This window comes from Aulostomus chinensis, chromosome 10 (genome assembly GCF_037954235.1).
Source record: "Aulostomus chinensis isolate RoL2024-O1b breed Wild chromosome 10, RoL_Achi_v1.0, whole genome shotgun sequence".
Lineage (NCBI taxonomy): Eukaryota > Metazoa > Chordata > Actinopteri > Syngnathiformes > Aulostomidae > Aulostomus > Aulostomus chinensis.
In genome coordinates, this window is record NC_141329.1 from 17,894,961 (window position 1) to 17,909,091 (window position 14,131).

General features: G+C 42.8%; 1 protein-coding gene across 3 annotated transcripts in view; it reads right to left on the reverse strand.

The window, feature by feature from the left end:
* Positions 1 to 2,216: 2,216 nt before the first annotated feature.
* The window catches only part of LOC147254561 (uncharacterized), a 30,251-nt gene continuing 18,336 nt past the window's right edge, over positions 2,217 to 14,131 (reverse strand). The window contains exons 2-8 of one of the 3 annotated variants that reach the window (XM_086216221.1): positions 4,674 to 4,859; positions 4,071 to 4,153; positions 3,684 to 3,787; positions 3,318 to 3,485; positions 3,141 to 3,225; positions 2,778 to 2,875; positions 2,217 to 2,601 (exon numbers count right to left, since the gene is read on the reverse strand). In XM_086216221.1, the coding sequence (XP_086072347.1) occupies positions 2,415 to 2,601; positions 2,778 to 2,875; positions 3,141 to 3,225; positions 3,318 to 3,485; positions 3,684 to 3,787; positions 4,071 to 4,133 (705 nt within the window). In that variant the 5' untranslated portion in view covers positions 4,134 to 4,153; positions 4,674 to 4,859 and the 3' untranslated portion in view covers positions 2,217 to 2,414. Of the gene's footprint in view, positions 2,602 to 2,777; positions 2,876 to 3,140; positions 3,226 to 3,317; positions 3,486 to 3,683; positions 3,788 to 4,070; positions 4,652 to 4,673; positions 4,860 to 14,131 lie in introns of those variants that run through there. The other 2 variants (XM_086216220.1, XM_086216219.1) reach the window with 2 other exon arrangements.

Below are 14,131 nucleotides of genomic sequence, written 5' to 3' on the forward strand. Positions count from 1 at the left end.
ACCTGACAAACTTCAGCAGTTAAAGGTCCAGAAGAAGAAATACCAAAAAAATATCATTTATAATTAAAGCTGCAAGCAGCATTGTTAGGGCCTGAGCTCCCGCGGCCGCGTGCCAAACGCTGGCCCAAATCCAACGGTGTAATTGGCAAATCCCTGGGCCTTGTAGTTTAGGAGATAGAAGCCTGAGTGTGATCAGAGAGTGAGAGCAGAGCTGAGAGCTGGCCCTTTAAGAACCCCTCCCCCACTGCTCTCTGTCTGCAATCTGTGTCAGAGTGGAGAGCAGAGGAGGATTTTGCAGTTTGACTGTGAAAAACAGGCATAACTCAGCACATGTTGGTCAAAAGTTGAATGTAAACCCATTTCATGTAGTTTTTTGGTCAATTCAATGGTGTGTTTTTTGAAGGTGTGGGTGTTTTAGTTTAGAAAGTAGAAGCGTTTGTTTGAGAGTATGTACCATGAGGACAGACGCGCTCCCCTTTTGGTTTCCATGACAACTGTCAACAAATCTCTGCCATTCACACCAAACTTGAATGCGAATTTCGCGTCGCGTTATTCGCGCGAATTTGACGCCGGATCATTTTAGTGTCCATTTGTGTCATTCGCGGGAATACGTAAATTCGCTCACCTGCCCAAGTAGCGAGTATTTCCGGCAACGTTTCTTTCCGCCATGGATATACCAAGAACTGTTGCGTGGTACCTGCCGTGGAAGTCTGAAATACGTTGGGAATCTAAACGCCGTCGTATCTGGGTTAACAACACCATCTAGAGGCGAGCACAGCTCTGAATTTCACCGCTCAGTGAATCGAGCTCTTCCACGGGCTGCGTCTGGATAACTGCCGCTTCCAGCGGTATTTTCAGATGACGACTGGCCAGTTTAACGACCTGCTAGCTAGGAGAAGTGACAGAATTCCACAAATGGACACCAACTCATTCAACCGTTTCTTGTAATCTTGACACGTAGTGTCATATAGAACCGGGTTCCCACACATAGTCACAATCAACTTGTCCTCCATCTTGTCACACAGTCAGGACATTCTCAACGCTGATTGGCTGTCTTGATGCGAATTTTTCGCTAAAGTTGAATATTTTCAACTTGCGCGAATGGCGAATTCGCCTCATTCGCGCCGCCCGTCTGAAAATTCGCCTCATTCGCGCGTTTGCGTAGACTTTGAATGGAAACTGCGCAAATTCGTGCTCAGTGTGAACACACAGTCAGAGTTGGGAGCAGAGGAGGATTTTGACACTTTTAGTGTTGGAAATTCAAATAACTTTGCATATGTTGCTCAAAAGTGGAATTTAATGCCATATTTTTGTAGGGATTTTTGTCAGGAATCAAGTGGTGTGTTTTGTGAAGCTGTGTGAGTTGTAGTGTAGACGTAAGAAGCGTTTGTTTGAGAGTATGTACCATGAGAGAACAAGGCCTCCCCATTGGTTTCCATTGTAAGCGTTAAACGTGTCTCCCTGACTTTGACAGCTTCTAAAATGGTCACGAGTAACTTATTACAAAGTTTGTAGCATCTGTCAATCAGCAACGTTGGGAGAGTAATGTGCCAAAGTTTGGAAGCAATACCATTAATGCCCTAGGAGGAGATAGATTTTGTTTGTGCTGTAAAAATTGTCCTGTTTTGGACAGTTTTGTCCAAATTGTGGACATTCTGTAGTAGATAGGTGAGGGGTGAAGCAGTGGGATGTTTAGTTTAGACATGAGAAGTGTTTGTTTGAGAGTATGTACCCTGAGAGGACACAGTCTGGACACAACACACTGATGGGGGCGCCGACACCAGCATCCACCATACAGGTCCCCAGTGTGAACCAGCACCTGATTCAGAACATCACCCTCCTTCCGGGGGGGTCACCAGAGGGTTTCCAGAACTCAGAACCACAATAACAACAAATCCATGTCAAAGTTCCGTTGTGAGTTTGTGGGCGTCATTTATCAGCTTCAACCACGTATGAGGGGCAGCGATCGCCATGATGTCACTACACGACTGCTGCATGTCTGAGATGGTCAAATTAAAAATCTCAGTGTCTTAATTACAACGATGATCATCAAGACGCCAGCGTGGCGGCACTTGAACCCTGACGAACATGTTAGCATGTAAACAACATGACAGCTCAGCTTTAACACGTAAACGTTTATCAAACCAGAAACTAAAAGTCCTGTCGACCGTCCAAATCTGAGGGACCGACAGGTTTTTAGTAGCAAAAATTCTTTATTTATTTATCAAAGAAATTTTCCAGGTGTGAAAGTTGTTCCTTCAGATTGATGGTACGACCCAGAATTTTGCCTTGCAGGGCTGACAGATCCGGAGCGGGCAGGCCCCCTTTTTTCCTGCTGATGACTCCTAGTTTGAGCAGATGGGGGGGGGGGGGTCCAGTAGGGTCAACGTCTAGGATGTGGGCGGGGCAGCGTTTCAATGCCCCTGCAGTAGGACCCTGAACTTTTTCACTTGGTCCTGCATGTTGTTGTGCTGCTCCTTGAGCTCGCCGTGCTGCCGCTCCAGCTCCTCGTACCGGGAGAGCAGCTGCCTGTACTGGGTCTTGGTCTCGTCGTACTTCTGGAACATCTCACTGATTTGATCCTGATGAACCGAGTAGAGTCTGGAGGGAAGAACACATGGAGGTTTTCAGTTTGATTGACAGGAGGCGTTCATGTGTGTTTACTGGTGGATCTGATGTAGACCTGAACCTCCACCATCCACCAGTCTGGTGTTTACTGGTGGATCTGATGTAGACCAGGGAACTAGACGTTCTACTGGGAGACTTGGACGTCTTACCCACTGTCATAGTGTCCCTCCAGCTTCTCCACCGTGTCCTGCAGTGCCAGGATCTGCTGCCGCAGCTTCTTCTCCTTTTCCTCTGTCTGAGCTTTCCTCTGCACGCACAGATTCTGATCAACTTCTAGAACTTCAATATTAGTGATACTTCACCCAAAAAGTGTCGTCTTTCTTCTTCCATGTCCTCACTAACAGGAGTCTTGAATTCGCAGATAAATTCTCTCCCTCCTGCGTTCCTCCTCTGAGACTCCAGAAGGAACCCAGTGTGTACATTTAGCATGAAGCTCAGGAGTTCAGCTCCTGAGTTTTGTCCTGAACCAAGAGTGGAGGCTGTTTTTCACTTCCATGAGTTCACTGATGTACCTTTGTCTGGGCCTCAGCCGACTTCACCAGCTTGTCCTTGAGCTTCAAATATTTCTGCTGCCAGACGTCATTTTTGGCTTGCAGCCTGGAGGAGGGGGTGGGGGGGGGGGCATGAATGTGTTGCTGAGACCATATTAGCAGTTGACTACGGGACCTGAGTTGAGGTGACCTCCGTACCTCTCAGCCTCCTGTTCGATCTTCTCCCTCTCTGCCTGGGTGGTCACCAGCTCCTCCTGCTTCCTCTCCATCACCTTCCTCACCCTGCTGATGCTAAGGAGCAGATCGTCTTCTGTCCTCTGCGTCTGTCTCCTCTCCAGCAAAAATACCTGCTGCTCTGTCTTTTTTCTGAGATACGGGAAACAGATCCACTGATGAGATTCGACCTCCTAGAAGAACTCTTACCTCCACCTCGGGGCTCAGGTGTGTTGGTGCCTGTCTGTGCGCTGATGCTGGGGAGTGGGCGGGACTAAGATGCTCCTCTTGTTATTGAAGGGTTAGCTGAAATGCTAAGCTTCTGTAAAGTTAACCTATGACACGACCAACCTGACGAGCTGCATCTCCAGCTGGGTGGCTCGGAGACGCTCCTCCATTTGACGCCGACTGTCTTGGTGGGCCTCCTCCTGCTGCGCCATCAGCTCCTCCATCACCTACCAGAGGACAGAGAATTCAGATTTTCACACCTTTGACAGGAAAGCACCCACATTTATGTTTGTGTGTGTGTGTGTGTGTGTGGGGGGGGGGGGGGTCTGTTAATGTCTGTCCACCCAAGAGACCACAGGAGTTAGCTTAGCTCAACGAATGGTGCGCAGTCACGAGACCCAACCCAGGAGAGCCTCCCCACTGAGAGAGGGAAACTGGGCTTGGACCCATCAGGCCGACCCCCCTTTAGATGAGCTCAGTGGGTGGAGCCGAACAAAACTGGCATCTCACCTGTGATGCTTTGTGGAATTCCTCCTTATCATCAAGGTGGTCGTCCAGAGCCGTCTTGTACATCACCACCCTGTTCTTCAGACCTGAAACACACCAGAGACCTTGAGAGGGGGGACGTGGGGGGACATTCTGCTCTAACAAGCATGAACCCATGAGGCTGAATGGTCTCTGACCCCAATGACCGCCATCGTGTGACTCTAATGTCCTTTCACACTGAAACACGCATGTCAACGCAGGGTTTTGGACGTTGCTGACTCAAACGTTAGCGTTGTCCTTGTATTGCTGTTGTCTCTTGAGGAAAGCAGAAAAACTCGGCACAGATTGAAAAATGTCTGAGCGCCGACACAGCGAAGGAGGACGGAGTTTTTGACTCGTCTGAAAGCCGAAGAAGCAGCAGGTGAAGCCTCGCAGGTGGCGCAGAGACAAAATCAGGACGTGACAGGAAGGTCGCGTGCAGTTTGTGATGCGCTATCCACATCATTCACGTCAGCCATTTTTACGCTGATTCAGCATGGAATAAAAATCGGGCAAATAAGTGGCTTTGGCTCGTGGGTGAACACAGCTCAGATGAACAAAGCTCTGCTCCAGCAGGAAAGCCACGACCTGCACGACTCCACCAGCAGCTGGCGAGCTGAGACGATGAGAGAAGGTTAAAAGACGCCTCCAGCGGCGAGACTCCCTGCTCTTGATATGGTGCTGCAGGCTGCTCCTCTGCTCCCTGTACTTCTTGCCCAGCTGAAGCCACTTGGGTGTGATGTCCCGCGTCTGAAGTACCTTCTGGCTCAGGCCCTAATAATAATAAAAAAACGAAGCAATTTCAGACATGCGATTTTTCCCATTGTTTTCTATGGGAGACCCCCCCCCCCCCCGACACCCCTATGTGGGGTTTTTTTGGGCTCAGATACCTCTAAGTGTGTTGTTTTTTTTGTTGCATTTTTAGTGTTTGAGTGTCAAGCAATCTCAATAGGGTCTTCGTCTGAAGTACCTTCTGGCTCAGGCCCTAATCCCTAATTATCATTTTATCAGTTCATATACTTCTCTGGCACCAATTTCTCTGGCTAACTCTCTCCTGTTTGGCACAGAACATGGACATGGAAACCCAAGAGAGAATGTAGGTTTTATAGTAACAAAAAGCTGCCATTGATGTCTCCTGTATCAAGAATGGCAGAAGTCCTCCACAGCCCCATTTTATGTTATGTTCATACGTTACAGGACCAGTGGTCAACAACAGAGACAGTCTTCCCCTGTTCACTTAATGTTTGCTTATAAATGAATTAAATTACCGCCACCTTCTTGAAATAAAAGTAAATTGCTGACATATTTTTTAAGTGTCTGTCCAGGGTGAACCCCGCCTCTCGCCCGTAGATGCTGGGATAGGCTCCAGCCCCCCCCGCGACCCCTACTAGTAAGGAATAAGCGGAAGACGACGACGATTTTTTAAGTGTAAAGGATTTCTATCCCTTTAGTATACGTACACTTGCATGATTACAAATGTCACCAGCATTTTGGAATGACAAAGAAGTGCAGACACCCGTGGATGTGCCAGCTAGCATGAGTTCTTGGGAGTGTACAGTACCATATGTTATAGTGTACGTGTGAGCGTGTGTCTCATTCCTCTCTTCTCTCCTCCAGCTTTCCTCAGTGTGATGTTTTCCTTTGGCTCTAATGAGTTCTAAGTGGCCAATACTTTCTTCTGCAGGAAACTCATGTCAAACTAATTAACTTTTAATGAGAGGAAACTCACTGATTAGAGTGTTTTTCTTGGCAAACGAGCCTATTAATTCTCATTCGTTTGAGCAGTAAGGCCGAGAGAGTCGGGTGAGAAGGCCTCTCTTCTGGAGTCTGCACCACTCTTGCTCTCAACTACACACACGCACACACACACAAATACACACCCCACCTGAGCCTCTGCACAGTCTGTTTGACCAGCTGTTGAGGTTTGGGCTTTCTGAGTCCACCAACTCTCAATATATTCTCTCTCAAAGTGAAGGATTCATATTATATCTTTCCCTATCAAACATGATCATGCGTGCACATACACACACACACACACACACACACACACACACACACACACACACCAATATACACGCCTGTGCGAACACATACACACAACTGTCATCTTTCCCCTCATTCCTGCCCAATGCTGCTCTCTAGTGACTGGACGGACACTCAAGCATGTTCTATGGTCTTCATTTTCTCTAAGCTTAATCTGCGCTGGAACTGAGGGGTGAGAACATCCATTAGTGGCTTCACCTGTTAAATGTATTGGCCTATTTTATTCTTTCTTCTCTGTTCCTGTTCAGTTTAAACAGCAAAATGCAAACCCCCAAAAATCAGGACTGTTGCAGATGCATACTGTAGAGGAGCAGTGAGTAGTACATAGATGGATCTTTCTGCATAAATAAGAATATAATACTCTTAAATATGTTTTCATAAATGTGTGCTAAGCATTTCTGTCTTTGTCCCTTTCCCTTATCTGTCCTTGTGTCTGGCCCAGTTTTCCTGCTCTCCTTCCCCCCAACCAGTCAAAACAGATGGCCGTTCCCATTGAGCCTGAGTCTGCTCAACGTTCCTCCCTGTTAAAAGAAAGGTTTTTGTCGCCACTGTTGGAGAATTGTCGGGTGGAAATTAATTGATGGAGTGTCATGCTAGACCCACTCTCCTTGTTAAGTGTCGAGATAACTTTTGTTGTCATTTGGGACTTTAAAAATAAAATTGCCGTATGACTATTTGTAACTCCTTGCTGCAGACATCTATTGTGTGCCTTGGTGTAGCACATATAGTGAGCAAACGGCAGGTGGAGCGGCACCGTGATGGTCTCATCACACTGCCACGCCATTGTCATTTATTTGAGTCTGCTGGCGTTTGGTCACTCACTGTACATGTGTGTGCAGTAGTTGTCTGTTGAAGCACACCTCTTCCAAACTACTCCAGCAAACGACTTGAAATGATGGAGCCAAACAAAAAAATAAAGAAACAAATCGTAATCAGTTATCACTTATTAACAGAGTTTGTAGATCTGTTATAAAAGCAATATGACACTCGAGGTCGGGCTGTTGTACTTAACCTGAGCACAACTGTGATGCGGTCGCAGGCACAAGGTAGAGAACCAGATATCAATACAAAAGCACTTCCTCTCATGTGATATTGTAACATTAGTAAGTCCAGGGAGGCAATAACCAATATTATTGGCCCATATTCACCTACACTAAATGATAAAGTTTCAAAGTTCTTTAAATTAACATGTTCAGTGGAAGGTTTCTTGATGAGTTATTACATGAGTACTATATGTACAATACTATCTTTTACATAGGGTATTCACAGTAAATTTTTAACATATTGCAAAATAAATATGTGAATAAAGTAATGTTTTCAATCACTTTTGGATTGGCATTTATATTAAGGTGTCATTAGTTCCTATCAGGCTTTTATTGAACTGAATGGAAAAAATAAAACTACTGAATCAAATTCAACAGAATATTTTCTACTACAAAAAAAAAATACCACAAAATAAGCCAATCCTAGTAATATAAAAAATGGCAACTATGTAAGCCAATAATTAGGCAAGTCCTCATTCACACCAGTCACCAGCTGATTGCTGAGGGTCAGCCTGCCAGACTGAAACACAAAGAATGTAGGATGCCAGATTCTGCGCTTCCTCATGATTTAATCACATGGGCCTACCCTGGACAATGATTTCCTCTCTTATTGTGCTAGAGCAATTGTGTGCTTGTAAGTAAGAAGGGAAGAAATTTGCCTGTCTAAAAAGAAGAATGCTGGTAGTCCAGGCTTTGAGAACCCAACTTTAACATAAATGACCTTGCAGGCTACTGTGGATTTACCTGAGGGAGGGGTTAGACGAGGTGCAATCTCCAACTTTAACACTAGATGTCACTATTTCTTACACACTTTATAATTGAACAGGAAAATAGTAGATATATGCCACTGTTAACATGGAACTCAGGCTGTATCAAGGAAAAAGCTTTAAGCTGCCCCCTTTGTGACGCAGCATGAGTCTGAATTAGGCTTCCATCTGTGGAATGTTGCATCCACATGAGGCAGAAACATTAGTGGGCAATTATTCAATGACAAACACATTTTCATGACAGCAGTAGCTATTTGAGTGTGCCTGCATGTGCTTCACGAGGATCAGCAGTGAGCCTATTTGACTTGTATTTTCATATTAGAGTGGGTTTAATTGCCAACAGACCACATTAGAAAATATTAACATCTTATTTATGACTGCATTAGATCCACTGGGAGCAAAGCGCTGCTCTCTGCTATTCCCTGGAATCCCGAGTGAGAGGGTTTGATGTGCCGATCCAGAGCGGGCCTCTCAGAACTTAGAAAATGTGTCTGTTTCATCTCTCAATTACTGTCGAGGCTTGAAGTACTGATGTTCTACCTTTATCTGTCACAATATGGCTCAAGTTTGTTGAAGTATCTGGGAAAAAAAAGACAAGCCAATGAGTCCAAAAAAAAGAAAGAAAGAGACAAGCAGGCCCAGCAGCTGGTGCTGTTTCAAAGCCTGCCCAAGCCCTTAAAGATGAAATCCATTTTGTTTCAAGTTCCGCACCCGGCGTGCCTGATGAGGGCTCAAGGGGTGAGGAAAGAGAGAGAGATGGAGAGAAAGAGAGGGAGAGAAAAAGGGAAAAATCTGTTTGATTTGTCAGAAGTTCTTTAATTTAATCTACAGCTGTCAGGATGCTGAGGATCCAGACCTCATCGCTGCCTTTTATCTGACTGATTTCACCTGAGGCACCAGACACTCCATTCTAATACACACACACACACACACGCACACACACACACACACACACACACACACACACACACACACACATACACACACACACACACACACATCCTTGTACTTATATCTTTGTGAGGACTTTCATCGATGTAATACATCCCCTAGCCTCTCACCCTAAACCTAACAAGAACCTAACTCTAACCTCGACCCTAAAACCAAGTCTTGACCTTCAAATGGCCCTTTGAAGTTGTGAGGACCAGCTAAAATGTCCTCACTCTGTTGGTTAAATACATATTTTAGTCCTCAATATGTAGAAAGTACAAGAACACACACACACACACACACACACACACACACACACACACACAGAGTGAGTAAATGAAAGCGGATGAACCCTATTCATTTATTAAAGAACACAAAGAAGACTAAAAAGTAAAAACAAATAAAGAAGGTCATGTCATCTTGTATCCATCTATGTTTTGGCCTTTTACATATTTGGTTGACTTTGGAGAACTCTGATGGGAAAAACGAAAAAGAGGAAACAGGAAGTGAACAACCGAGGTGGATAATAAGTTTGACAGCATATTTTCTTGTACCCGTATCCAGGTGACCATTTTTTTAATCATGTACTGATACTTTTACAAGGTAATCTTCACTAATAAATACCACTTCGGCAATTTTTGAAGCATAAGTGCAATCATTAACAGCAAAAAGTTTGACATGATGCTATGAACAAATTATTCCACAGATGCATGAATTCAAAAAGCATCACTGCAGCTAGCTTTAGCTTCCTCTGTTTTTGGTGTGATGAGGTTTAATGTCCATGAGAACCTAGTTTAGCAAGTTATTAGCAACCACACTTTTAAACATAAAAAGTCACAGGTGCAGTATTTAATATGCCGTGGAACAAAAGGCTAAAATCTTAAGCTCGTGCGAACCACTGGCCTTATTTCAGTCAACTCAAAACCTATTCAAAAATTCCACTGAGTTAACAAAGTTAGCGTATTTCTAGGTCTTAGGGCTCGTTCCTCCACCACACTATTGTCAAGAGTTATTTCCTTTTCCCATCCGACCATCACCTAATTCCTTGGGCACAGCTTGGCTCAGAGACTTAGCGTAACCAACGACATTGCTAACGTTGGCCAATTACAAGTATTTATTTAGAATGAATCCCATTGAGACATTTCTCAAAAAGAGGAGAGTAAATGCCATTTAAAGCAGGACAGACCAAGAAAGAAGAAAAGAACAGTTTTCAGATTAGTTAAGTCTTAATTTGGCTTCATTCCTCATAATGCTGCCATGTTTCCCTACAGTTGGTGGTGCATGTTGTGATGTTCTTCATCATTATACTTTGTTCATGTGCGCTTGTACCCACCAAACCCAAGTTAAAGTGTAAGAACAGCCATTTTAGCTGCAAAGTCAGTAGGAATGTGCAATTCTACCTTTTACGAGCCAGTTCACCCTCTAAATGACCAATTATTTTCAGCTAAAGAAAAACTGCAATGTTGCTTCACATTGGAAAAAGAAGCAATTTGGAAACATAAAGCCGACCCTAAGAATTTTTTTTCCAGTAATTTGTGACATTCCAAGGACTAAATGTCTCCTCATAAAATGACTGCCATATTAGTGTAAAAGAGTGAATCATGTACAGTAATTAGATATGTATAATATAATGATAATAATTGTCAGTTGCAACCTCATTCTGATGGCTGTCTACGGATGTAATTGCCTGATATACTATAGAAAAAAATTCTAACTTCACTTATAAAGGTGGATTTTCTGACTTGACTTTCACTCGTCCTCCAGTCAGACGCCCATATGTCCCTAAACTCTCCATATGTTATTTGCAAGAGTGCTGTCTGTCCACCCACTTTTTAAATCACCACACGTCTCCTCCCGTGTTAGTCTCTTTGTGCCTGTATATCTGCCATCAGCTTGTCCTCCCCTGGCAAAATCTCCTGTTCAAAAATCTCTCAATCTCGACACATACAGTATAACCACATCTTTAAAAGTATCTCTTACACATACATTTATCATTCGTCAGACCCTTACCCCATTCTCCTCTTTCTCTCCCACTGGGGGGACCCATTATTGATGACCATGCACTCTGTGTGTTAGGTTGTGAAAGAGGTGATTAGAAATGAGATGTGGTTATACTCCCTGAAGTTTTCAAATGGTTCTTTTCTTTTCTTAAGAATCTGAAACTGTGGTTACTGAAGAGTACTATTTTATTAATTTATTTTTTATTGAATCTGAGGACTTAACAAGAAAAATCATCAGCCTCAAGCTTGCACTATGTCCAACCCCTGCCTGGAGGGATCCAGCATTTCACCAACCCTCTTCACTCCTTTTTTCTGTCTTGGCTGAACTAACCTTTTCCATTCACCACATTTCATTTTTACCTCTCGGTTAACTGTCAGCCATGTAGAGATTGGATTAGGTTTGGTGTCCCAATGCATTCATAACTGTCTGATTTATGCTTTATGAAATTAACTTACCATGATCACAAACCCCAACACTTTTCCGTCGACCCCTTTCCATCGGGCTGCCTCTCGCTCAGAGGTAAGGGTTAGTGTTCCTGACTACATGGGATTCTGTAAGGTGTCCAAAAAGTAATTCAATACTCTCTGTGGCCATGTTATATTCTATTATTTACATTGCTATTTAATTTATAATAAAATCTATTCCAAATGACAATGCACTACTAACTGAAAACAATATTAATTTCATTTTATATTCATTATCCTTTTCACAGCCACAGTATCCAATGCCTTCCAGTGTATACATGTGCAATTTTATTGTTTGTTACAGGCAACAAGCCAGTCAACTGGCTGGAGTGTCACTGCCAAGAACAGCTAAGCCCCTATGACATACCAAAGTCCTGTCCTCAAAGCAATGCTTCCCACGTCCTCCCTACCCTGATCATTGTGTGAGCAGTCTCAACCCCAGACCCATGAGAGTTCTTACACTGAGTTACTGCATGCTGCAGTTCTTGCTCGCTCTCTCTCTCTCTCTCTCTCTCTCTCTCTCTCTCTCTCTCTCTCTCTCTCTCTCACTCTCTCTCCTGCCAGTAGGCAGAGTTCATATATAAATTTGAATCTGTGGAGACACTATGGTGCAAGTGAATTTGGGACATATAAAGTGCAATTACTTACTTAATGCATGTTCTTACAACACAAATGGGATGGAATTAAATGCAATTACACACTTTGTTTCCTGTCAATAACTGCAGTTTTGCAGATTAAATATTCCACATGAAAACATTTCATTCTGTTAATGAAAGCAGCTTCTTTAAATCTATCTAAATGCATTAATAAAACAATAAAGAAATCCCCTGATTTTGACTTGGATTTAAATCATCAATGAACTGATGCTTTAGTGCCTCATGCATTGATGTCCATGTCTCTCTTAATGTGGAGACACACTTTTAGTTTATGCTGTGGAGAGAGTTGTTGCAGGTATTTATTAAATACTTTAAATACTTTGTTTATTCTGTTACCACACAAGTTGAACAAAGCTTTTGATAGTGACTGCCCGGACCTCAGAGAATACAAGCCCACCCCCCCATAAAAAAAACAGTATCTTATCATCACTCACATTGAATACAGAGTACACCTATATTTTTAATTGATTGTGTATGCACTACTGACCTTAAAAACCCATGGTTATAGCTTCAAATTGGAAATTATATCATTGAGAGTTTGCACTGGTAAGGTGGACATGCTTGATCTAAAATAATGCCTTAAGTGACAGAGCCACCGTGAGATTTAATTTTGCACATGCTATTTTCCCAGTGGCTTGGCTCAGCTTGACAAATACATCACTATACTCTCAATACCTCTCATTACTACTCTCATTTATATCTTCTGAATATGCAGAGTAAATATTAAGCATTTTACAAAAATGAAGACATGAAATTCAAGGAGAAATAAGAGCGATAGATGCCAGAAAATACAGGCCCAGTAGCTGTTAATATGCAGAGTAAACGCATGAAGGTTTACTTGGTAACCTTAATTATGTCACGTTCCAATTAAAGACACAAACTGGTCTGAATACTGAGTCAGCATTTCTTCAAATTTGAAACAAACTTTCACTGAGACTCTAGAATGAGCCCAAAAGACTCTGGTGATTAGGGTCACAGGTCAAAGGTGACTGTCAACACACACAATTAAATGGCCATATCTCAGAAATGCCTTGAGGAAATGTCCTCAATTTTGAAACTCAAATTTAAAACAAACAACCATGGGGTCACTCGGAAGAGCTTGAAACATTTTGGAAAAGAGAGGGACAGAGAAGTATTTTATTGTCACATGTAAAACAAGACTTGTCCTTGTCCATTTAACCTCTACGGAGCAGTGCTCACTCATATACCAACTCTAGATCTTCTTCCTGTAATTTGGTCAGGAGCACAGACAGGAGTAATTGACCTAACATACATGTCTTTGATGGTGGAGGGAAACCAGAGCAACCAGGGAGAACATGCAACGTTTACACAGGCAGGAAAAGGGCCAGGAGACTTCAATCCATGACTATTCTGTCAGTGGGGCAACAGTACTCACCACTGTGCCAACATACTCAGTCAAATCAAGGTCAAGATTATCTTCCACAATTACAGTATCTCAAATTGATCTGATCTAAAATTTAAAACAAATATTATCAAGTACTTTTAGATGGATTTAAAGCAATTTGGAGGTCAAAGGTCCCAGTCACTTTACATATTAGCAGTGTCTCAACCACTTTCAATCAGAAATTGGACAACTAGTTCCTGCTGCATGTGTGTAAACATGCTTAGTGCATGTTAAGGGAAATCACTTTACTTATTTTGCTTTGAAAATAAAAGCCTCCATCAAACAATGCATATTTCCAGAAAATGATTTTTAATGCTTTCTAAAGAAAGAAAAGCGAAAAGTGATAATAATAATAAAACTTATTTCTGGTAAGACCAGTTTGAAATATGTCTTGACAGCAAAAATGTTCAGTTAAGGGAACTCACCTCAGCTAAAATATTTAGTCTTCAAAATAAAAAAAACACAATGATACTCAATTCTGATGTATTGTGATGCCTTCAAAGTCAAAACCTCGACATACTAACAGTTATTTGCAATATTTCCCTTCAGAATTGAAGTCCTTCACGAATGACAGAGTGATTCATAGCTTAATTCCAGAACATATATAATGGTAACATACACCGAGCTGCCAGGTTACTCCAATTTTCTGGGATTTTCAAGTCCATATAATCATCTGGCTACGTTGACAGAAGTGCGGTGAATGCCATCAAATGTTGCAAAGGGTAAGGAATACTCCA